This window comes from Miscanthus floridulus, chromosome 4 (genome assembly GCF_019320115.1).
Source record: "Miscanthus floridulus cultivar M001 chromosome 4, ASM1932011v1, whole genome shotgun sequence".
In the NCBI taxonomy this organism is placed as follows: Eukaryota; Viridiplantae; Streptophyta; class Magnoliopsida; order Poales; family Poaceae; genus Miscanthus; species Miscanthus floridulus.
The window spans coordinates 112,981,490-113,004,780 of record NC_089583.1 but is presented as its reverse complement, the minus strand read 5'-3'; the positions used below and the strand labels follow the sequence as shown (position 1 = coordinate 113,004,780).

At 53.1% G+C, this 23,291-nt stretch overlaps 2 protein-coding genes and 1 pseudogene across 3 annotated transcripts; 1 reads left to right on the top strand and 2 right to left on the bottom strand.

Annotated features, from left to right (window-relative positions):
* The first annotated feature begins 8,165 nt into the window (after positions 1-8,165).
* LOC136550365 (ninja-family protein 5-like) lies at positions 8,166-11,006 on the top strand. Of its 2 annotated transcripts, XR_010782262.1 has the most exons (3): positions 8,166-9,179; positions 9,985-10,533; positions 10,728-11,006. XR_010782262.1 is itself a non-coding variant. In XM_066541911.1 (2 exons), exons 1-2 carry the CDS (start codon positions 8,630-8,632, stop codon positions 10,461-10,463), a joined length of 1,029 nt encoding a protein of 342 aa, XP_066398008.1. In that variant the 5' UTR covers positions 8,166-8,629; the 3' UTR covers positions 10,464-11,006. The 2 variants fall into 2 exon arrangements, 1 of the variants encoding a protein (XP_066398008.1); XM_066541911.1 differs by having other exon boundaries at positions 9,985-11,006.
* Positions 11,007-14,362: 3,356 nt separating this feature from the next.
* Positions 14,363-18,011, bottom strand: LOC136549106 (serine/arginine-rich splicing factor SR34B-like; annotated as a pseudogene).
* Positions 18,012-21,235: 3,224 nt separating this feature from the next.
* Positions 21,236-22,057, bottom strand: LOC136549105 (myosin-binding protein 7-like). The gene has a single exon (XM_066540401.1). The coding sequence runs from the start codon at positions 22,055-22,057 to the stop codon at positions 21,236-21,238; it is 822 nt and encodes a 273-aa protein (XP_066396498.1).
* Positions 22,058-23,291: the final 1,234 nt, after the last annotated feature.

Below are 23,291 nucleotides of genomic sequence, written 5' to 3'. Positions count from 1 at the left end.
AAATGTCCTGACCAGGGCCCGTGCTCAGTCGTTCGTGATAGAGTTGGCATGGCCTACATGAGGCGTCCCTTTGCTCCCTACCTATCTCTTGGTGTGTTTTCCTGAGCTGTTCGATCGACTTTAGGAAGCCCGATGGTCTCTCCCGATGGAGATCCTGTTTTGGGTTTTTCCAAGTCTCGCCTGGGGAAGCGGAGGGCCACCTGCGTGCAGTGGCGCTTTGGTTCTTTTGCCCGGCATACGGTAGTGGCTGGCATGCAGTAGTGGTCCGCCATACACAGGCCATGTCCTGTCTGATTCAGGAGCCGTTCCAGTCGGGCACGACACGTCTCATCGGTCAGGGCGTATCTCATCTGCATTAAATGGGAAAGAGATAGGGTTTTTTCACTCCGCCGTTTTGCCTTTCCCGATCGGCGGGCCCTCCCCTAACTGTTGCACCCTTTTTCCTTAAGTAGGAGGAAGGAGAAGGTTTTTGCTCCGTTCTTTCGCCTATTCCTCATCTGCCGCCTCCTTTTCTCTTCCATCTCGCCGAGAGTGTTCTTGAGAGCCGCGACGGTTTCTAGGAAAGAAAGGGGAGAGAGCGAGGGAGAAGAGAAAAAAAACTCACAAATCCTTTTGTGATCTCGAAGCGAAATGTTGAACTGGAGGTCATCCACCATGAAGGAGTCGGTGTTAAAGGCCTTCGTCGTGAAGAGGTTCCTACCGCCGAAGGAGGTGGTGCACTAGAGGACTCCCAAGAGAGAGGAGTTCCCGCCACCTTAGCCAAATGAGGCGGTGTCCTTTCTCACCTTCCATAAGCGCGGGTTAGGATACCCCACGCACTAGTTCCTACGTGGGCTCCTCAACGAGTAGGGTCTGGAGCTACAGCACCTTAATCCGACGGGGGTGCTGCACATCGCCGGCTTCATCACCGTCTACGAGGCTTTCCTTGGGAAGGAGCCGCATGTGGACTTCATCCGGCAGCTGTTCTCTGGGAGAACCTTGACGGTGAGGAACCTAGCCGAGATCGCGCCGGTGGGAGGTTTCGCCATATAGAGGAAACCGAGCGTGGGAGGCTCGTATCCCGTGTACATCCCCGGTGACTCCAACCTGAGGGTGGCATGGGGAGTGGTTTTACATTAGGAATCCGGTGGAGGCGCCGTTCCCGACGTTCACCGATGGGAGGCTGAAGAAGCAGGACAATTGGTCGTGGGGTTGTGCCTATAAACAGAAGAAGAAGGTAGAGGTCATCGAGGAGGAGCTTCGGAAGATCATACGACGCGGTCTTGATGGGGTGCGGGTGTTCCACACCCTCTACCGCTACCGGGTTGCGCCATTGGTGGAGTGGATGCGGCCGATGTGGATGTACAGCGGCCCATCGGACCTAGACCATGCGTGGCCGGAGGAGCTGCTGGATGATGAGGTCTGGAGTCGTCTTGGTCGGGTGCTGCAGCTGAAGCCCCAAGAGAGGGTCAATGGGAAGCCCGCACCTTTCAATTCCGTGATCGTGTCCAAACTGGTATGCTTCCTTCTATTTAGTCCTGTGTTTCTTCCTCTGCTTTTCCTATTTTTTGATTTTGAGCCACCCGTTCCATCGGGGCTTGGAGTTTACAAGTCCCGGCTGCACCTTCCCAAGGGACCGAAGGGCAGTGGCCCGGTAGGCCGTCTAGAAGGAGGCGGCAGACACCCAGAAGAAGAAGAGAACCAGGGAGGTTCAATGGAAGAAACAGAAGGAGAAGGAGATCGTCCGGCGCGTGAAGGCCTGGGGAACGTAGGAGCGACGTCGAGTCAAAGCTCGCTTTAGAGGATCCCACAGATGTGGATGACATGGTTTTCTCTGAGGAGGAAAGTCGAGAGGTCGTTGTGACCTCAGCGGAGCATCGTGACCCTACGGCGATGTTCGCTGGGGATGAGCAGGAGGTGGAGCGGCACACGGTGGATCCCGTGCCAAGGAATTGTGCGACGAGCGCAGACGCTGTCGGTGAACAGGAGGCAAAGCGGATGTGATCACCGTGCTCCTTGGTGATGGCGTCGGGCCCATCGCCGCCTGCCGTAGATGTGGCCGAGCAAGCTAGGCAGTCTAAGGAGCGGACTGGCACTTGTGCATCGTCGGGACCGGTGCCAACATGCGACTCATAGCTAGAGGAAGCCCCGCCTACCGTAGACACGATCGGGCAAGCCGGGCGGTCCGAGGAGCGGACTGGCCCCCATGCGTCGCGCGACTCGCAACTAGAGGATGCCCCACCTGCTGCTCCGGTCGGGAAGTCCCGAGCCGAGGGTCACGGCGACCCGTAGGTCGGACAGGAGCCGGTTGGGACAACTCCACCCCTGGCTAAAGTGAGGGGGTGCAGGTCATAGCCTTAGAGCGATCCTTGACCTATAGGCCCACCGACGTCGGATCTTTCCTTTAGAGTCGTACCGCTCACCTCCGGGTACGTTTTCCTTTGTTTCTTTTCGATCTTTTGCTCTTGAGTTTTTTTGGAGTTTGACTTACCTACCCTTTTTGCCAGTGTCTGGACGATGATAGGATTGAGCATCGCCCCAACTCCCACGCAAGAGGCATGGAGGCCCACCCTACAGCGTGTCACGGTGAGCGGTGGGGGGAACCGGGCGGCGGTGGCGAGTCCTTCCGATCCGAGGGTGGTGCCCCCAGGTCGGTTGCTGGTACGGTGGCAGCGGCGGCGGCATTGGTGGTGATCCTAGTGCTGACACTAGAGGTCATGTTGGAGGTAACTCTCGTGGCCCCTCCTCCACCAGCTACGACGGAAGAGGAGAGGGAGACCGAGCTTCCTGCCTCACCGGTCGGGGAGCTACACGGCTCACCCTTATGGTTGGAGCCAAAAGCGTCGGAGGGAGACGTGGTCAGGACAGAGTCGAAACACACAGCGATGGCCAATGACCCGAGGTGGTGGATATCCTATCTGACGACAAGGCAGAAGTTGTGGCAGAGCCACTGGTGTCGTCGTGGGAGCTGACGAGGGTTCGATCGGAGGTGGGGCCCTCTAGTGGGCTGTCAGAGGGTGACCTAGAGTGGCCCTGCCCCGAGGACCCGACAAAGGTGTGGTTCATCTTTGAGATTTGCAGGAGGGTCAACTCTGGGACATCCTTGGGGAGCAAGGACATGACGCGGTGTCCAAACTCACCAACCTGTCCGTGAAGCTCGGAGACGTCTAGGAGCTAGTTAAGTCCGCTCAACAGTTAGTTGAGGTCGACCTGTAGCTTGCCGTGGAGGTGAGTTTCCCGTACTTGTCCTTGACCTCTGAATGTTTTGTTGGTTGCCTTAGCGTGCTTGTTTTTCGTAGAGTCTGAAGGGGATGTCGTCCCGCAAGTCCTGCTTCCTTCAAATGGAGCACGCCCGGATGGCTGAGCTTAAGCATTAGCTAGAGTCTGCTTGCCATGAGTCCCAGGACTAGGCGGACCGAGGCAACCATGGCATGGGTGGAGGGGCAGCATGCAGCAGAGCGGGCCACTGCCGCCGAGTGGGGGCTTAAGGCGGCGAAGGTCCGCCTAGCGGAGATAGAGGCAGAGTTGCAGACATCCCTAGCAGACACTGAGGTGGTGCTCCAGAAATGCCTAGAGGCCCTTGAGTTGGAGTGGAGCGCCTTGGCATCGGAGCGAAATGCCCTAGAGTTGGCGTAGAAAGCCCTAGAGTTAGAGCGGAAAGCCCTGGAGTTAGAGCGGAAGGCCCAGTCGGAGGCAGACCGAGAAGTGCTCACGCTTCGGGGTTGGGTGATGGGGATGGAGGAGGTGAACACCCGACTGCGTGAGCAAGTGGCCCGACAGGCAGAGGAATTCTCCACCCTTGAGAACTTCCGCATCGATACGTACCTTTTCTATTTTTCGTCGTGTTGGTTTTTCCTTCAGCCTGCTTCTGAGCTTGTCACCCTTCTTTCAGAGCTAGGTGAAAGGGTGAAGATGCTAGAGTGGGACCTGGAGATGATCAAGGTGACTTTCAGCCAGAATGCAGAGGAGCTGGGCAAGTCCTGTGAAGAGCGACGTGCTCTCGAGGGGGAACTTGATCAGATCCACAATGTTGCCTAGCTCGTCGTCTTGGAGGTCTCGGGTCAGCGCCAAGTACTAGCGCGCCCACCGTCCAGCTGGCGGAGGTCCCAGATGCGGTCTGGGACCTTATCATGAGTGGGCTGTTCTACAAAGCGTCGGGGGTGTTGACTTCATGGTGACGCATCATCCGAACCTGGACTTCGCTATTATTTACAGTGGGTGATGGACGTCCACCGTGTAGACATGGCCAGAAGCATGCGTGGGGAGGATGTTGCCCTAGCCTACGGATAGTATGGAGCCTAGGTCGGAGGTGGACATCACCCCGGCTTCGACCGAGCCAAATGTCGTGCCGCTAGGGAGTGAGCAGCCCGCTGCCTTCACCGGTCGCACCGACAACAGATGCCTCCAAGCCGGCCCAATAGCTTGTAAAATATATATAGTTTAGTGAACATAAAAAGATTAAGTTCATAGGGGAGCCCTCGTGTAAACGTTCCTGTGTGCTTAATAACTATAATTGGTTTCGTTTTTTGTAATGGAGTCACTCCGTTCGGGGAAGCTTGTTCCCTTTTGTTCCTTAGTTTTTCCTTAGCTGATTTTTTTATTCTTTCTTTCTCATACCTGTCTGTTTATCTCGTAGGCTGCAACCTTGGGAGCCTGGGGCATGGCCCGTGAGGCTCACCTGCTCGTAATCGTAGGAAAAGGCGGGGTGCGATCGGTCGGAATGTTTTAAAGCAAAGCTACGTAAGGCAAATTAAAGGAACGAACTACCCTTTTAATCGGGTAGGAAGGAATTTCACCATATGATAGTAAACAAAATAGAGAGGTAGTAGTGTCCCCTAATGGAGCCCCCGAGCGCCCTAGGCCAAAAAGTGTTCGGGTCGGGGTGCTTTTATAGGAGCATACGCTAAGTAAACAATGGTAAGACTGAAACTTAGGGGAAGAAAATGGCATAGTTGTTCCAAGCATTCAGAGAGAATGTCATCGTTGTTGTCCTTCAGTCGGTAGGTGTTCGGTTGGATCACTTCAACCTTCAGTCGTCTGAATCCTTACCTGCTACGCCTCCTTTCTCGGTCGCTGCTTCTTCGTCTTTTTCTTCCTTTGGCCTGCCGGCCTACCGTAGAAGGCACTTGAGAGGAGCTGGCAGTCCTTATAGAGGTGTTTGATGTGGTAGTCGTGATTGGTGCACAGGCTCTCCATGAGCTCATGGGAGTGGCTCGGAGGGTCTTGCTAGGGCTACGTGCCCAAGTGATCAGTCGTGGCGACCAACGTGGAGTTGGCCGGTCGACGGCGATCCTTTCTACTCTTTATTTCCCTCTGCATGGAGGGCCCTCATCCCGATCCTCACGCTTGGCCTTACCTTTGCCCCAGCCTCCGTTGGAGCACAATGGGAGCGGCGCTCGCTGGAGGCGTTGGACAAAGTTCTATGGTCCCGGACCATCAGGGCTAGGACTCCAGTCGCTGCTACGTGTGTCTCAGTTCGGCCCAAGCCGCGCGTATATAGGCGGTTGGTGCAGAGCGATCACCAAGTCAAGACATGGCATGGGTGCGACCTCTTGTGCCGTACTCGGTGGTTGTAGCGGTGAGCCGTTGGAGCGACCCATCTGCTGTGTCCCCATTCCCCTGGTGGGGAGTGAGGCCACGAGTTGGCGTCACGATACAGAGCTCTCCGCTTGTTGGACGGCGATGGTTTCCACTAGTGCTCGGAGGTTCCAGTGGATCGCCTGTTTATAAAGGTCGTTCGGCTCGAACAGGCCACGCAGAAGCATTGCATCAGCAGTGTTGTTCTGATTTGCCCGAGGGAACTGTGGGGGATCGTTTCCCCTATTCATGGTGTTGCGCTGGACCCGACGGGCGTGACCCCAGACGTAGCTCGCTAGTCTATGCGCACGGGGCATAGTGTGGTGCGCCGAGCGCGCTTGTGTAGTCGGTGGCTGGTGCAGCCACTGTTGTCGTGGTTCCTCGCCGTGCTCGTGTGTGAGCTCGGGGGTCTCCGCATCAGGATCCGGAGGGACGTGAGTCTACAAGGACTGCGTTACCACCGATGGCTGTTACGGAGCGTCCACCATAGCATACTCCCGAGACGGACGGTGGCTAGGCGCCACGTCACCGATGCTGGAGCCGTCACTCTCAACATCGTCATCCATGAGGTCAAGGAAATAAGTGGGAGCGTAGCTCACCATACCCATGACTTTGGATGTGAGAGGGGGCGACATCGGCATCCTTCGGAGCCCCCGGGCGTAAGCATCCACGGGAGACGCGAGGCCATAGGGGAACCAGCCGTATGGCGGTGGTGTCAGGGACAACGGGGTCTCTCCGGGTAATCGACGGAAGATAGAGAATAGTAAGTAAATAACAATATGTACATTACTCACAGCGGGGTTTGAGCAGAGAGTTTGCTTGGAATAAAGCGCGGATGCTGTGTCCTCGAAGTCGTCCATCCTGAAGTCGATGGAGGGCACCCCTCCGACGGGTGCGAGAACGAGTGCCTCCTCGTGGAGGTGTAGTATGCCGAGCCGGTCAGCCACGAAGTCCAGGCTTTCAAGGAGGAAGGCCCGAGATGGCTCGAAGACGGGTGGAACCCACATCCAAACAGGTGGGCGCGGGAAACTCCAGTGAGCCAAAGCAAATCGAATCGCCAGAGACCCCATGGCAAGGGTGGCGGAAAAGCGGGCCATCCGATGACAAAAAAGTATTGAACGTACAACGTCTTCTCCACGGACGACGCCAACTGTCGGTGCAGAAAGTGACCAACAAGTAAATATTTGTAGTTTTACCGTATGTTGTGATTGGAGGTGGCCTAGTACTCAATGACACAGGGTTTATACTGGTTGAGGCAACGTGCCCTACGTCTAGTTTGAGTCGGTCGGTGACTTTATTCCTGAGCCCTAGGTGCTCGAAGTTTACAGTGGGGTTACAAACATGAAGGAGAAAGATGGGGTGCACGAGAGGTCCGGTCGGAAGGGCCGAGAGCGACGGGAGTTCCTCTATGAGCTAAGTGTTCAAGTGTGTGCTTGAGGTCCGAACATGGCGGTTCTGTGGTTGTGAGCTAGTGAACTTGATCGATCTGGATTAACTTGTATGAACTTGAATCCACTGAATGTTGGGAGAGAGCACATCCCCTTTTATAGATGAAGCGGTTGGTCTTACAAGTGAGAGGGAAAGAGTTCGTATGCTTCTAAGTCTTGTTGCCCACGCCAGCGGTACAGGAGGATGGTAGGCGCCCACAACATTGTCGAATGTCAGTCATATGTGGGAGGTTACGTCGTTTTGTTTTGGGTATGGCAGATGTTGGCATCTACATATACTGTGGTTGCCGAGAGGCATGTGAGGAGTTTCACCATGTTCACTCGGTACGGTAAATTTCGACGTCCACAACACTGTCGATGCCTAGAGGCATGTGGGGGGCCTTACTGTATGGGAGTTAACAACGCCCACAATACTGTAGAGAAAAATATCGCCGCCTATAATACTGTTTGTGTCATGGCGGTTGCACAGTACTGTTCCTGACAGGTGACAGGGTACGGTCCCTGTTATCATGATTTGACTTGAGTGCCTTGTCTTGCTTTCTCCGTTCGTTCCCTGGTCCTTTCCGGACGGGTGTCCCCGGTCGGTTGGTCTCAGTCGGCTCTGTTTGCGCCAGTCGAAGAAGGGCAGTGAGCAGGGTCTTTGCATACCTTAGTCGGAGACGTGGGGTCGGAGTCGGAGGTAGTGCTTTGCCAGGCTTTCTGGTCGGAGAGACCGTCTGAAGGTGGATAGAGACCGAAGTGAGCGCTACGGTCGGAGAGGTGGGCCGAAATCGATAAACAGGGTGTTGTTCCTCCCCGGCCAGACCTCTCGGTCAGTGACTGGACCGCCCTTTTGGCCTGTTGTTTTAGACTCTTGGGCTGACCCATGAGTTACGCTGTTGTCTGTTTGGGTCCGAGCCTTTACGAAAAAAGCTTATCTACGAGGGACCCGAGTTTATAAACCAACACATGCTCTCCTTCATTTGGCTCGCAATTTTTTTCCACATCCAGTAGTATTGAAAATTTTCTTTTATGTTTTTGCCTCATTCAGCACTCAGCGCAGCCAGGCCGAAGCCGAGCCGCGCAGCCCCTGTCCTCGGCTCGTCTCGTCGCGGAACCAACACGTGTCCCCGTTGTCCTACACGTGGCCGGCCGCCGTGCGCTCGTAGTCCCATCCGACTAGTTCCCCGCTACAAAAACCGATTTTCAGCTCCCATTTATGCCGGAAAAAAAATCTGCGAAAGTCCTCCTTTTTTTTAGCGGGGGGCGCAAGAGCAAGCTGCAAGAAGATCTCCTGGTCCTGTTCTGCTCTCTCCTTCTCCTAGTCCTCGAATTCGGCTTCCTCTGCTGTGGTGTTCTGCTCTTGGTCTCGGTTTCAGACGTGAGATTTGGAGCAGAGGACACCGAATTCTTGGTCGCTGCAATGCTATGGCGCTTGGGGCATGTAGAGCCTGAATTCTGTGATGACGGGGGATCTTTCTTTCCCTTTTTCTGAGCTGATGAGAAATCTGGTGCTGTTCGGTGCTCGCCGAGCCGAAGAACGTGTAATCGTTCGTTGGTGTGTTCTCTGTAGCTGAATTTTTGGTCATCGAGAAGCATTCTTCCTCGGGGAATCCGTGGGAAGAAGCGTTGTCCGGCGCAGACCCATGGCTTCTAGGGATTTCCTGGGAAGGTTTGGACGGGATGGAGGGCCAGCGCCTGCGGGTAGCGCCGCCGCAGGGGCCGGCGGGGAGTCGGACGAGATCGAGCTCAGCCTCGGCCTGTCCCTCGGAGGCTGCTTCGGCGCCGACCCGTCGCAGGAGGGGAAGAAGCCGTGGCTCCATCGCTCGTCCTCCATCTCCTCGATCTGCTCCTTGCCAGCTGCCACCAGCTGCGGGGCGCAGGCGCAGGACGCCGCCGCCGCTACCGTGCCTCCGCCGGACCAGCTGCTCCGCACCTCCTCTCTCCCCGCCGAGTACATGGAGGACCGGCTCCGCCGCCGGGCGATGCAGAGCCAGCGACGCCTCGAGGCCAAGCGCAAGCGCCTCGAGCGCCGGAACTCGATGAACTGGGGCAGGCCAGTTCCGGCGGCTGGTGGTGGCGCCGCCGCCCGCGACGAAGGCCTTGAGCACACCGTGCCCAGCGGCTTCCAGCTCCGCCGTACGGTCGCCGCCTTGACGACCGCGGGTTCGCCAACGCCAAGCCGGCCGCAGCAAGGTGATAATCTTCACTGTTTTATTGTGCTTATCCATTCCATTCATCTCCTTGTGTTGGTTGCTAGTAGCTTGTTCTTGACGGTGCATGAACAGATTTTGCTGGGTTGGGTTGGGTTCTGTTAGTTAGGAGATTCAGGGGCAGAGCGATCTAGCCATCTAGGTGCATCAGGTTTCATCAACACAAGGATCTTTAGCTGTGGGTTACTGGGTTTGTAGTTTCGGTTGCTGCATATTCTGACGACGACATGTTCACTCATGTTCATGATGAATTTCCTCTGTTTAGAAGTAGCCATTTTGTTACTGATTTTGGATTTGCGACACCGACACGCATAGGCCTGATCTTGTCATCGGTGGAATTTTCCTTGCCATGTCCTAGTCGTCTTGTTCTATCAGTCTGGGAAAATTGTTGCAAACGTCGGCTTGTGCAGTCGCAATGCAGAACTATCTTTGACAGAGATGCGTGCGTGATGAGTGGAGACATGAGGTCCTGCTTGCTTGTGTAGTTGTAGTACTAGTGTTTGCTTCGATTGCTGTCAGTTTCAGGATTCTTTGATGTGCACGCACAGCACCATCGTAGCTTACAGTGCATGTTGCTTACACCAGGGCTGTGCATATAGTACAATGATAAGCAGCAGAGTCATTAGGTAGCATGCATTGTCCATCGGCAAAAGGTTCAGTTCAGTACGATGGAACTTCACATTTGTTAATATTGATGAAACATTAACACATGCATGTCAGAGTTTTCCTCATCAGTGCTTAATGCAGTCACTGGAATCTGAAACGCGGTGCCTCTGTTGTTGACGCAGAACTGGCGGAACGCCGAGCGGAGGCGAGCAGCCCGGCGGGCGCTCCCACGTCGTCGGACGGCGTGAGCGTCGGGCAGAGCAGCAGCTCCCTTGTCCCGAAGGAGACAACAACCTCCGGAGGAAGGCCGTCGTCGGACAGCAACGCGGCCTGCCACGAGCCGCAGCAGCCGCCGGCGCCGCTGCGCACGCTGCGGTCGCTGACGATGCGGACGGCGAGCACGGGCGACCTCAGGAACACCATGGCGGAGGACATGCCGATGGTGTCGTACAAGGCGGCGGAGGGCTCCAGTGGCGTCGGTGGCCGGAAGACCGACGGGTTCCTGTACAAGTACAGGAAGGGGGAGGAAGTGAGGATCGTGTGCGTGTGCCACGGCAGCTTCCTCACGCCCACCGAGTTCGTCAAGCACGCCGGCGGCGGCGAGGTCACCAACCCGCTGCGCCACATCGTCGTCAACCCGCAGCAGTCGGTGTTCTTGTAGCTGCTGTGCCCGCCGAGCGGGCTCAGGCATAATCTGGAAACGTTTGAGAAGCGGAAGCTGTGTGGTGGAGGTAAGTGGGTTGAAGCTGCTTTGGTGCCAGAGAAAAATAGCTGTCGGTTTAACTGGAGAATCTCGTCACAACTGTGGCGGCCGATTTGTCCGCCAGACTTCTGTGGCGACGCCACAACATGCGTGGCTGACAACGGTTGGTAACCAAACAGACTTTTTGACAGAAACTGGTTGAAGCTTAAACTTTTTTGGCAGGAACATGTTGAAGCTTAAAAACCTTTCGAGGAGCGGACAGTGTTGAGATAGCAGATGAGCAGACGACGAAGAAGCTTAAGCCTCAGACGACGAAGAAGCTTAAGCCTTTTTTTTTGTTTCTTTTCTGTTTATTGGTACTCATATGATTAGTAGTAGTGGTTAACTATGCTAGCTATTCCTGCGTTCTTCCCGATCGAGTGAAGGACGCAGGGCCGGAGCTGGATACTGCTGTAAGTTAATGAGCAAGCAAATATCCGAAGGGAAATGGATGTTGGTTCAGTTGAGGCGCACACACGACACGACACACCTGGCCTTCCTCTTGCCATTGCAGCCGCTGCGGTTTCGCTCATGGAGTCATCGACTCATCGTCATCGTTGTTGAAGAGTTGCATGACGAGGACTGAAGAGGTGACAGAAATCAAAAGACCACTCGATCTGTCCCTGTGAATTGTGTGCGAACGGTGCGTGGCAGCCCTCCGTGGTTGCCGTAGGACGACGCGATCATGGAAAGGTTGATCAGGACATCACAAGTGCGGACAGGTGAAGGTGGGCATCACCCAGTCCAGCTCCAGCCGTTGATTCTTGGACACACAGACAAGGCACATCCGGCATCACGGCTCCAGGTCCAGGTCTCCAGCGATGATATTTTGGGGCCGAACCGAACTGACGCGAAGGTCGGACGCGTGGTTCGTCCTCGCGGCCTCGCCCAGTTGCGTTGCGTTACGACTGGGTAGGGTATGGGTAAAAAGCCGGCCGCTGGATATTCGATCCCCGAATTCAAATCCACATCCATGATAATTGGTAGGGTATAGGTTTTATAAATTATCCATTTAAAGCTCGTTCGTTTTAATTTATTGGCTAATCTATAATATTTTTTTTCTCACAATAAAACAGTTTTAACCGGTTTATCAGTCAGCTTTAATACTGGATGTGGATAGGGTAATACCCGCATTATCATAGGGGTAGAAGTGTAATTTCTCGGCTACGGTATTCAGCTCGTTTGAATGTTAGACTAGCCACTACTGCCCGCGCTTCGCTGCGGGTGATGTGCTTGGTATAGGAAACCTCATATGTCTAATATGTTTTCTCATCGTGTTAGTACTGAAGGTTGGTATCAATACTGTAAACGAACATAGAGGTTGGTTGTCATTATATGGTGCCTATTCTAGGCCAGCAAATAAATAACATGTTAGTGAAAAGAAGTATTTGATGGAGTTGGACTCAAGCAACTAACACACTTAGATTTGAAGTACAACATTGGCTAGCATTACATTATAGGTGGAAAGAGCAAAAACTACAATACAAGTATGTCTCATAACGCGAGGGTTTACAAAAGAGTGAATTACGATTCACTCCCCTTAGGCGAAACTACAACACATTTCGTAAATCTGGAACCACACGAAAGATTACACGGCGTCGAACACTAAATTACACTGGGATTTAAAGTTACATGGTCAGGAGCAACCTAGTACAACCAAGGCTTACTCCAGAAGTCGGGATAGACGAGGGCAATGGAGAAACAACAAGATAATGATTATCCAAAACATGACGTATGACCAACAGATCCAGAAACAGGATACTGAGAAGTCAAACATCGTGAACCCTAAGACCAAACTAACCAACGGTAGACCTGAACTTCTTTGAAAATCAGATCCCTTCTTCTCAGATTACACCATCACCTTTGTCAGACGAACCCAGTTCCACAATGACGTCTGGATCTCGTAGCTCTGCTGCGGATTTGAGAAGGATGAGGATGGAGGAGAAGAGCAAGGACCAAGGGCATCTTATAGTGGCGAACGGAGATGTGGCGCAGCTCACCGGAAGTGGAGACGGCATGGATGGGATACACTGCTGGTTAACGCTGTGGGGATACAGCCGGCCATGGCGTGCTTCCTGCGCAAGCGAGCGGAGGGGGGAATAAAGGAGAGGAGAGAGGGTTCGCTCGACAAGGGAGGCATGCGGGCGGCCTTGTCCCCAAAAGAAGAAAGAAGGGAGAGGGTCCGGTACGGGGACGAGGGCGAGTATCAAGAGCGGACGAGAGGCCGAGAAAAGTAGAGGCGCACAATGCGCGAGGACGGCGAGTGCAGCACGATATCGCGGCCATGCGAGGACAGGGTGCTAATGCGCCCGACACCGACGGTGTGCGCGGGGTACGCGGTGACAGCGACCCGACGTGCGTAATTTGGTAAAGTTGCCTGGTTAAATGCTTATGGCGCCGCGACGAAACAGAGGGCCCCTGTGGAACAGCTACCACATGGCGAGGCTGAGGTGGTTAACCAGGCACCTTTGCCAATCTACACCACGGTATCGCTCTCGCAACAGAATATTCTCCTTTGAAAAAGTATCCTTGTGTTCTAACGGGAAATCCACAACTGGTTGATGAAGTAGTGCTTTTTCGAAGTAACTGAGCTAATACAGTTTCTGAAGAGAGAGAAGAGCAACAAGGAAAAGTTAGTATTCGAGTAGTCCGGAGTGATCGAAATGCTTAAACTGTCGCCATGCCCCAATCCCAATGTCCGATTTGACCACGCTACGCACGCATCGACACGTGCGGACGTTGTCGAGACCGGGGCCCACTTGCGTTCAGCTCTCGTTTAGCTATGCGCGCTCGCCTTGTTCACTCACACAGTTCGTTTCCTCTCCCTATTCCACACTTTGTCGGCTCTCGACTCTCGCCCTCGCCCCCGTACCAGACCCATCCCTTTTCTGCTTTTTGGCCATGGCCGCTAGCACACCTCCTCGTCGAGCGAACCCCTCTCCCCTCCTTTTTCCTCCCTCCACCCAAGCTCATGTAGGGAACGCACCATGGCTGACGCTCTCCCTACCTCGTGACCCGCCAGTGTTTCCCTTCCACGCCGCCTGCACTTCCCGGTTGCTTGGGTGCGTCCGAGTTAGCTACATTTACTCCAAACCCACTGTCTCTTATGCATCGCCACCCACCGCACGCCGCACCACGACACCGCTCATGATGGCACGTCCATTGGGCCGCCGCTGCCGCTGCTGTCCCCTACAAACCCGATTCCCTCAGACCCCGATGTTGCTTAGTGCCGACGATAATGGAGTGCACCCACCCTCTAAACCCGCCGTCAACCGCCTATGAAAAGCCCCCCCCCGGCTCCCCCTTCACAACAATACACTCCACACTCAACACCAACCACCCGCATAAGCCCCCTATCCAAATGCCAACCTATTTCAACATTTTTAGAAAAACCAAAATCTGCAGCAACCGCCAAGTAAATTACGGAAATGAAGAAAACATGCATGAGGTCCAGAACAACATGATTCTGTCAACAATAGCACAAACCCACAGCATGCAGTCAACAATCGCTAATATAAAACTAAGCAAAAGTAGATGGGCCCGTCAGCGAACTACCCAATACAACAGTGCCAACACAGGGGTCGATCGATACAAGTTGATACTGATAGTTAATACCAGCCACTCTGGTACTGTTGGTAAGACAAAGATGGAAGCAGACCAATATGGAGGACAAGCTTCTAGAAAAGACGATCTCTAGACTCGATCTGTAATCCTCAACAGCATATCAATTTTATTCAGGTTTCGCCTGCAAAGTTTGATCGAATTGTTGTGAGTTCAGCTGTGTTCGCTATTAACAAGTAGAGAAAATAAGAATAGAATCATTTTACATCAGGAGAGCGCGAGCCAGATGGGCTCCTGCTTGGACTCTGCTTCTTGGGGCTCGCTGCTTCACCATTTGCGGGCTATATAGACATTTTAGCAGATATAAAATTAAGCAACAAAAATCACAAAAATATTACCAAAATGATGAAGGGAACCTACAGAAGCATTAGGAGATTTGGATTTTGCTGGTGATCTGCAAAACGTTCCAGAAACAACTGATTCAATATCCAAAACGCATCTTTAACAACTTGGTTTCAAAAGGCACAATCCCAGTTATAGGACACTAGGTAAAATAATGGGACGATTTTAGCTTTCCATAGAAGCTCTCAATTAATAACCACACCTTACAAAACCAACTGAGCTATAGCAAATCGTGGAAATCCCATCCTCAATATCCTAATGCGCAATCCCCAGATGACCGCACAATCCCAGATAAAAGGGCGAGATAATTGAGTCTTCAAAAACAAAACAGAACAGACCAATCAGTTCATATCGTTCACTGAGAGTCTGAGCAGCTGAGAAGGAACCCCAAAGAAACCAGACTGTACAGCAAGCCATCATCATTGATGCATGCCTGGGAGTGTAGCTATGTTAACCTGAGCTTAACTGGCTTGCTTATTAGAGAATGATTAGATACCAAATATTCAGACCAATGAAGGATACAGAACAAAGATGATACTTCAGTAAAGACTGTTAACCACTGTTCTAGGCTAAGATAGCAGCAATCTTTGGGGGAAAAAGGGCCCAAAGTCGGCAATAGGTAATTACGATACAGAGGTAGGCATATTTGTAATTTGGCCAGATACTCCACTAATGCATATATATTGCGCTTTTGGCAAAACAGTAGAAAAGAACACGACACATAAGGATTCAAAGCACAAAGGCTGGAACAGTGCTTGTTACCTAGACGGAGAATGTCCTTTTGATGCAGACCTTGAACGGGGAACAAACAGACCTCGACCGGGATCTAGATGCTGGACGGCGAGTCCTGGGTGGTTTGCTGCAAAGTATATTCCGTGTTAGTATTAGCTATCAACAAGGTTACCCATGACATATATCCCTCGACATGATATACATATCAAAGATCAGGGATTGTAGAAGGGCAAAAGTAGATACATGAAAAAAGGTATAGAATGAAATGATTCACCCTAAGACAGAAGGGAATGTATCATGGACTTACAGCAGATTGCATATCATCAGAATCTGTGTAGTCCACAATTCCTATGGTGCCTGTAACAAAATAGAAATATATGATAAGAACCTGAAAAAGAAAAGAAGTGTTAAGAACATAGATAGCTTTACATCATATTCCTTGAAGAAGATAAGGTTGGAAACCAAGCAACCGAATGAAATAAACCTCCACAATAAATAATAAGAGATGCTAGTAATCATGTTATGGGGCATTTATATGCGCCCAAATCCTAGAATAAACAGCAACGATGAGTACTTTTTTTGGACCTTTCTAAAACTTTATAAGATGTCATCAAAATGGACGTGTCCGTATTCCAGATCAAGGGGAGAGAGATTATTGATGAAACGATGTCTTTTATGGGGACTGAGAATATAGGATGTGTGATGAATGTCCCCATAAATTGTGGCCAGCCTACAGTTTCACCAACAAAATGAGCCCATTTGCAAATTTTGAACGCAATATCCTCAACCATTCAGTTCTCAAGCTGCTTGAATCATAGGGATTAAGTATGGCAAGCACATTACTTAAATAATGGCTATGAGCTCTAGTTATTGTCCCAATACATTTGATCCATTCAAGCAGTGCTAGCATGCTAAAATTGTTGTTGTAGTACATTGGGTTATTGTGTACCCAAGCAAGCTTGAACTTTCTTGTGGCAGTAGCATCCTTGCAACCCCAAACATTTTTCAACCGTCCCTAAATTACCTTCAACTAAACAGTTAGTATTTTATCAATTAGTATTTCAAAATATCAAGAGCTAATAGTTTCCCGTTCTGAGAAATGAAAATACAAAGAGAAAAATAAAATGGAACACAGGGCAACTGGTATAGCCATATATGGATCCCTAGTATGTAACAGGATACGTGCCACTAGTTTTGTCACGACGATGACACCAAAGGGGCAGAAAGATCAAACCTTATTGCTTTTGAAAAAGAAATGCACCCCAAAAATATTTGAGCACCTCTGCTTCTAAATATTTCTGTTGACCATTTCCAAACTGTAATAAAGGCAGCGGCTTTAACCAAAATGCTACTTACCACCGCCTTCGCGATAGACTTCAGAGAAACAAACATCACCAGACTTCCGCATATGATCCTGGGAATGAAGCCATAAAAACAATAAAGTAAGTGAAATTTTCTGTTCTCGGTAATCCCATCTATTTATGAATTTATAAAAAACACAAAATCATGAAGCAGCGATACAGTCTTATGGAAGAACACGAGGGAAAAAGTTTTGCCTCAGACCTTTAAATCCTGCCATGATGCGGAAGAAGGCAGTCCGGTGACAAGAACTGTTGCCATGATTCAAGCTAAAGGCTGCAGACAGACAAGAGAAGAGCAATCACTGGTGTTCAACATGAATAGAAACCATACCATGATACTCTGAGTGTCTCGACAAACCACGACGCGCTCCACCACCACCACCAAAGCCACTTGAACGATCATACGAGGAAGTATTACCTCTACCCCCATGAGCAGCCTCCACCAGAGCACAGAAGTAGGCATTGGATCAACAAATTGAAGAGAAAGAGAGCAATCATGTAGCTTATCGGAGCACTGATTAGCTTACTCTTAGACGGTGTCCATCAAAGTTGTATCCATCCCGCCCAGCAATTGCATCCTCAGCATCACGAGGATCTTCAAACTACAAGATTAGCAAAGCACCTTAAATTTGCTGTTCGTGACCAAAGTCATCAACCAAAACACGATAATCTTTTGAGGGGAAAAGATGACCATGTTATTCAACACATCCAGATGAATCTTACCTCAACAAAAACATAACCAGGTGGCCTTGGGGGGACCTTCAGGTCGATGTCAACAACTGTACCATACTGCGTCGGGGTCGGGCGCGAACTCGATGACCTCGCGGGTGATGGGGAGCGCGATGGTGACCCCGGCGGCGCCGGAGCCGGAGCCAGAGCCGGCTGGGGGGTCGGGGTCGGGGGCGGACACGACGATGCCCGACCACCACCCCTCGTTGTGGAACTGGAACGCCTCGACGATGTAGTGGGTCTGGAAGCGCGGCGGGGGCGGCGGGGGCGGCGGGTGCGGGCGGATGTGGGACGGCGCGAAGGGCTCGGCCAGCACGCCTTCGTCGTCGCCGGCGAGGAGGTGTGCGTACTTGACGGTGTACCGCGCCGGGTGGCGATACCCGCGGGCCGGTGTGAAGTCAAGGACGTTGGCCTCGAACCAGGACCCGTGGAACCCGTCGTCGTCGACGCGGACCTCGATGTCGGTGTCGGGAGGCAGCGGCGCGGAAAGGGCCACCGCGGGGCGCGGGGAATGGTGCCCGTCGGGCGACCCGGATGGGGACCGTGACGACGGCCGAGGCCTCTTCGAGGCCGTGCTCCACGAGCGCCCGCGCCCGCTCTTGCTCCCGCGGGGGCGGCCGTGGCCCCTCCGTGCGCCGGCGGCGTCCGGCGGCGGTGCGCTGCCGGATGCGGCTGCAGCCATTCGGGATCGGAACGGGATTCGGGGCGGCGGGGTTTGGGGGAACTGGGGTTTTGGGTGGGGATGGGAAGGGGTGTCTCTCTGCTATAGGCGTCGCGGGGTTAGTGGGAGCGCTCCAGGCAGGGCCAGGCTTTTGCGCGTTCGATGCAGGCGCGGCGGGCTCGACCGATATAGGAGGTAGATCAGTGTCAGCGACTGGTGGGCTACCACTGACGCAACGGGAGGCTGACCCCGCGTGTAAGCGGGAGGCGTCACGGCCGTGCACCGTTTTCTGAGGAGGGAGGGTGTGTGAACGGGGCGAGGAAGCCGCGGTGCCGGACAACTGGCAGGGTGGTGGGACGTTCGGCAGGGACCATCTATCAGGGGTTGGTTGACGAAGCGCGGGCGACACGGATGGTCGACGACGAAACAGAAGCCTGCTGTGCGATGCGTCGTCTGTGGTTTTGTCGTGGAGCTACGTGGCGCGGTGCCGGACAACAGATAGCTCATGCATGCATCAATGCAAGCGAGGCCCCACAACAGCATGCACTCGAGTACTCGCATGCGTGGGTCGGCAGCTTTTGCATGCATGCAAGCAAGGCCCCTAGCGGCATGCGAGGATGCGTACCGACCACCACGAGTTAGGCACCGACTATGCATGTCGAGAATCTCCTGTCCTCTGCTAGGCATCACCATCCATTTGCGTGTCACGTACAATCAGCAGGAAGCCGTACTTTATTTAATGGGTGCAGTTGCTTCAGCTATCTCATCTGAGCCGTGGAATCTCTATCTAACGCACTAAATAAAAAGTGCGTACGTGGACACCCTAGAAGGCCGCCGATTCGGTGTGCCTTCATATCTTTAATTTGGATTGGATGGAGCAGTGGTCAACTCTTTTTGAGCAATTCTAGTAGTCATTTAACATTTGGGTTGAACGGTTGGATGTTCTCTCTTCGTTTTCTACAAGCAAAATAATTGGATAAGAGTTTTGCAGCCCCTAAATGGACTTTGTTTGGTTCATGGGCTCATGGGCAAACTCGCCGAGCAATCTTTAGTCTTTGATTCTTTAAACTGTTTGACCACTTCAGCTGTCATGTTTTCTTAGCACCGTCTCACATGCTGTAGATTTATTTTATAGCCACAACTTCACTATTGTGGAGTCCAAAGTTTTCGTCACAAGAAGTGTGGCGCGTTACACTTCACTTTTGTGGAGTCCAAATTCTCCGCCACAAGAAGTGTGGCTCGTTACACCTGATGACTTGACTAAGCTTAGCCGTGGCAACAGTGGCGGAGCCGCAGGGTATGCCGCGTATGCACCATTCTTAGGAACTGGTGGGCCTTTTCTCAGGGAAAGTTCAAGCACAGAGTTTTCTTTCTTAGGATACACGACCTCTCAGTTTTAAAATTTAAGAGAAAAATGGCACACATGGCATGGTCAACACTCAACATATAATTCATCTGAATATCACGTTATTGCAATATAATAAGGTTGATGTGGTCAACCGCAAAAACACAATAACCTTAACGGAGGTCTCACAACCAGTTCAACAGCTCAAGGAATCAACAGCCTTAGTGACTTACTTGTTCCTTAGTAGCCAGAGCCTTCTGCAAAGCTTTGATATCACCTTGGAACCCAGACGAGGCCAAAACACATTTGTCTGCCCTGTTCGCAAGGAAACAGAGAGAACATTAGCAAATCATCACATTGATTCAGTGACAATATTAGAGAGGCGTTTCTGTGACTATAAAAATAAGGCAGGTTCACTTTGGAAGAAAATTTGCCGAGAGAATGTTAAAATCACCAAGCTGCAGTCCAAAACAAATATTATATGATGGTTACTTCTAAAATTTGTTTATAATGATAGATGTTTTGGTCTAATCATTTTTTTCATCTATTAATACAAATCCCATTTAGGACTAGGCGCCATATTTTGTTCTGTTCCCACAATGTAGCTCAAAAACACGGTAGATCCTGATAGCACCATTATATGAGTTTCTTTATATTCATACAGAAAATACTATAGGTCATGATAGCACCACTATAAGCTCCGTCTTTAGAACACATGCAATTCGACTAATGGTAATTTTGACAACTTATTAAATTCAAAGCTGTGGTTAAATATTTTGAAGACCATTAACATATCCAGAGGCACTCGAAATTGTGACCAGATTAGTAGCAGTGAAGTTTAGCCTAAAGTGTTGCAAATTCTCAACGAACTGAATACTGAACACTAAATTTTAGAATAGAATAACTGATTTCCAGCCGTAATGAAACAGTGGCAGAGGAGGCACAAATCATAGTTGGAAGCACACACGAGGCCCTACAGTACTAACCGAACCCAAAGCCGGGGAGTGGGATCTCAATTCAGAGCTACCGAATTCGACCCAAGTCTGTATGGACTCTGAAATCAACAATACATACATGGGACGGACGGCAAGAGAGAGGCTCAGAAACATACAGCTGGGTGATCTTGGAGTGGTCACGGGAGAGGATGTTGTAACCGACGGAGAGGCGGGTGTCGGCGGCGACGACGCAGTAGTCGGCGCTGGCGACGGCGTGCCGCCGTTGTTCTCGTACGGGTCCAACCTCGCCATCGCCTCTGCTCCCGAGATTCAGTGGTGTGCCCTCACTCCCTGGCGACGCTGCTTGTGTGCTTCGGTGGCGGTTGGATCTCTTCGGTGGCCATCGATGGGGTCGTCGTGGGCGCGGATGTACTCGAGGCACTTGAGGTCAGCGATGTGCCAGACCTTGAGGGTGCGGTCCCAGGAGCCCGAGTAGAGCAGCGCGGCGTTGTGCACTGTGGCCTCTCAGGGTGTCCACGTACGTCACCACCCAGGTGAAGGGCACGGCGGGGTACCTGGACCTGGAGTACCTCAAGATGTGCCAGCTCACGGACCGCAGCGACGTCTACTCCTTCGGTGTGCTCCTCGTGAAGCTCACCTCGGCGCGCCGCCCCATCGAGACCAAGCGCGAGATGAAGGAGCGCCTCACCGTGCGCTGGGCCATGGGCAGGTTCATCGGCGGCGCCTCCGCCGATGTGCTGGACCCACACCTCGCCCGCACGCCCGCTAGGCCATGGGCAGGTTCATCGGCGGCGCCTCCGCCGCTGTGCTGGACCCGCACCTCGCCCGCACGCTCGCCGTGGAACGCACGCTGGAGATGGTGCTGGAGCTCGCGTTCCGGTGCATGGCCCCCGTCCGACAGGACAGGCCCGCCATGAGCGACTGCTGCAGGGCGCTATGGGCCATCAGGAAGACGTACCGAGACATGCTCGCCGCCGACGCCACGCCGTAGTTCTCCGACCGAGCCACCACCACCGGCAGCGTCGACAGTGGCCCCGTTCGGTGGCTGAAAAACGCTGGGCAACAGCATCCTCTTCCTCCTGCCCGTCCTCGTAGTAGTACTCCCCGTCGTTGCAGCGGAGCTCAGGGTAGTACCCGCCATCGCCATCGACGTAGCCATCCTCGCCCTCGAGCAGGAGGAGGTCCTCTTCCTCCACGGTGGCGCTCTGCGCGACGAGGTCCTCGCCCTCGCCCTCGGGAAGCGGGATGCCGAGGTGGAGGAACTGCAGCCTGTACTCGCGAAGCCTCACGCGGAGGCGCACCAGGCGGCGCGCGCGCTGCGCGAGCAGAGCGCGGAGCTGGTCGATGTCGGCGGCGTCGAGCGCCATCTTCTCGTCGGCGAAGCGGCGGAACTGGCCGAGCTCCATCTGGACCTCGGCCTTCTCGCGCTGCAGGCGGAGCATCATGGCCATGGCCTCGCTGGCGGCTCTAGCCGCGGCGAGGCGCTCCTCCTCGACCTCGGCCCGCAGCGCTGACGCCGCGGACTGCGCCGACGCCACCGCCTCCTGCAGCGCCGCGTACTCGCCCTCCGCCTCGACCCGCGCCGCGGGGCCTGCCTCGTCGTCCCCCGCCTCCCCGCTCTCCTTCCCCTTCTCCGCGCCCAGCTTCCGCTTCACGGACCGCCGCCACGGCACGGCCGAGGAGGAGGAGGAGCAGCAGCACGGGCACCGCTCCCCGGCGGCCGGCGATGGCGATGCGTCGGGGTCCTGGTCGTGGTCGTGGTCCATGGCGGCGGCGGGAGGCCAGAGGATTCGGGGAAACCGCAGCGAGGCACAGGTAGACGCGGAGCCTTTTCTCGTTTGGATTTGGGAGCGCGTGTCGCGCCGAGCTCTGCCACCCGCGCAGGCGGCTGAGAAATGGAGATGGGGATGGGTATATGGGATGAGAACCGGAAACGAGGACGGGATGGGGCAGGGTGCACACAAATCGATAAGTGATGCATGCGTGCAAAGCGAGGACGGCCCCAGCAGCATGTTCGTGTTAGGCACCGGCCATGCATGCCGACAATCCATCGTCACCTACTTCATTTGATGCGGCCACTTGCTTCACCTGATCGGTTGAGACGCGTCTCATCTAAGCCGTGAAATTTCGATCTAACGCACCAAACAAAAAAAAACTGACGTGGACATCCTAAAAGGCCGCCGATTCGGCGTGCCTTCATATCTTTAATGTGCTTTTATTATTATGGGAGGGAGTATTCATTTACCCGCTCTCAGTTTCTCTCCGTCTTCTTCCGCGAAGGGCGCAGTCGCACACGATGGCGGCCTCCATGGCCAGCGACGGCGCGGGCTCTTCCTGACGGCGCGTCTGGCCTCTCCTATCCCAGGCGACGCACAGGCTCTGCCCATCCCAAGCGGCGGCACGGGCCCTCCCCAGCCCCCGCGTCCCTCCCTCGCCCTCCCAGCCGCAGGCGAGAGCTCGGCCGCGCGAGCTCCTAGGTCCGGCCGCGCGAGGCCCCATGGCCGGCCGCACGAGGTCCTGCTCCTCCCCTTCCTCATGCTAGCTGCGGATACGGGCATTCATAATCCATCGGCCGGCTTAATGCATTGGGTATTCATACCTCCCTCTTTTATCCATTGGGTATTCATAATCCATGGGGATTATCAACTTAATTTGGGTATGGGTAATTTTAGGACGCACGGATACGGGCAACATGCGGGTGTGGACATGGATGCCCGGTACCCTCCCAGCGGCAGGCTTGTCTGCTGGTGCAGCGCCGCAGCGGTGTTGTGCGATTGACGCAACGCACGGCGGCCAACCAGATCTGAACATCAGATGTGACTAAAACTTGCTCCGTTCGTTCCAAAATAATTACCGTTCTAGCTTCACGAGAAATAATTTTAACTAATTTTATATAAAAATATATTAATATTTATAATACACAATTGATATCATTAGATAGATTTTTGAATCTATTTTTATAATAAATTTATTTAGAGATATAAATATTGCATGTATTTT

What these genes read in the sequence shown, in the direction of transcription:
- LOC136549105 (XM_066540401.1), bottom strand. Translation starts at nt 22,057, where the DNA reads ATGGACCACGACCACGACCAGGACCCCGACGCATCGCCATCGCCGGCC.
- LOC136550365 (XM_066541911.1), top strand. Translation starts at nt 8,630, where the DNA reads ATGGCTTCTAGGGATTTCCTGGGAAGGTTTGGACGGGATGGAGGGCCA. An exon ending in GCCAAGCCGGCCGCAGCAAG is followed by an intron (nt 9,180 to 9,984) that starts GTGATAATCTTC and finishes TTGTTGACGCAG; the next exon opens with AACTGGCGGAACGCCGAGCG.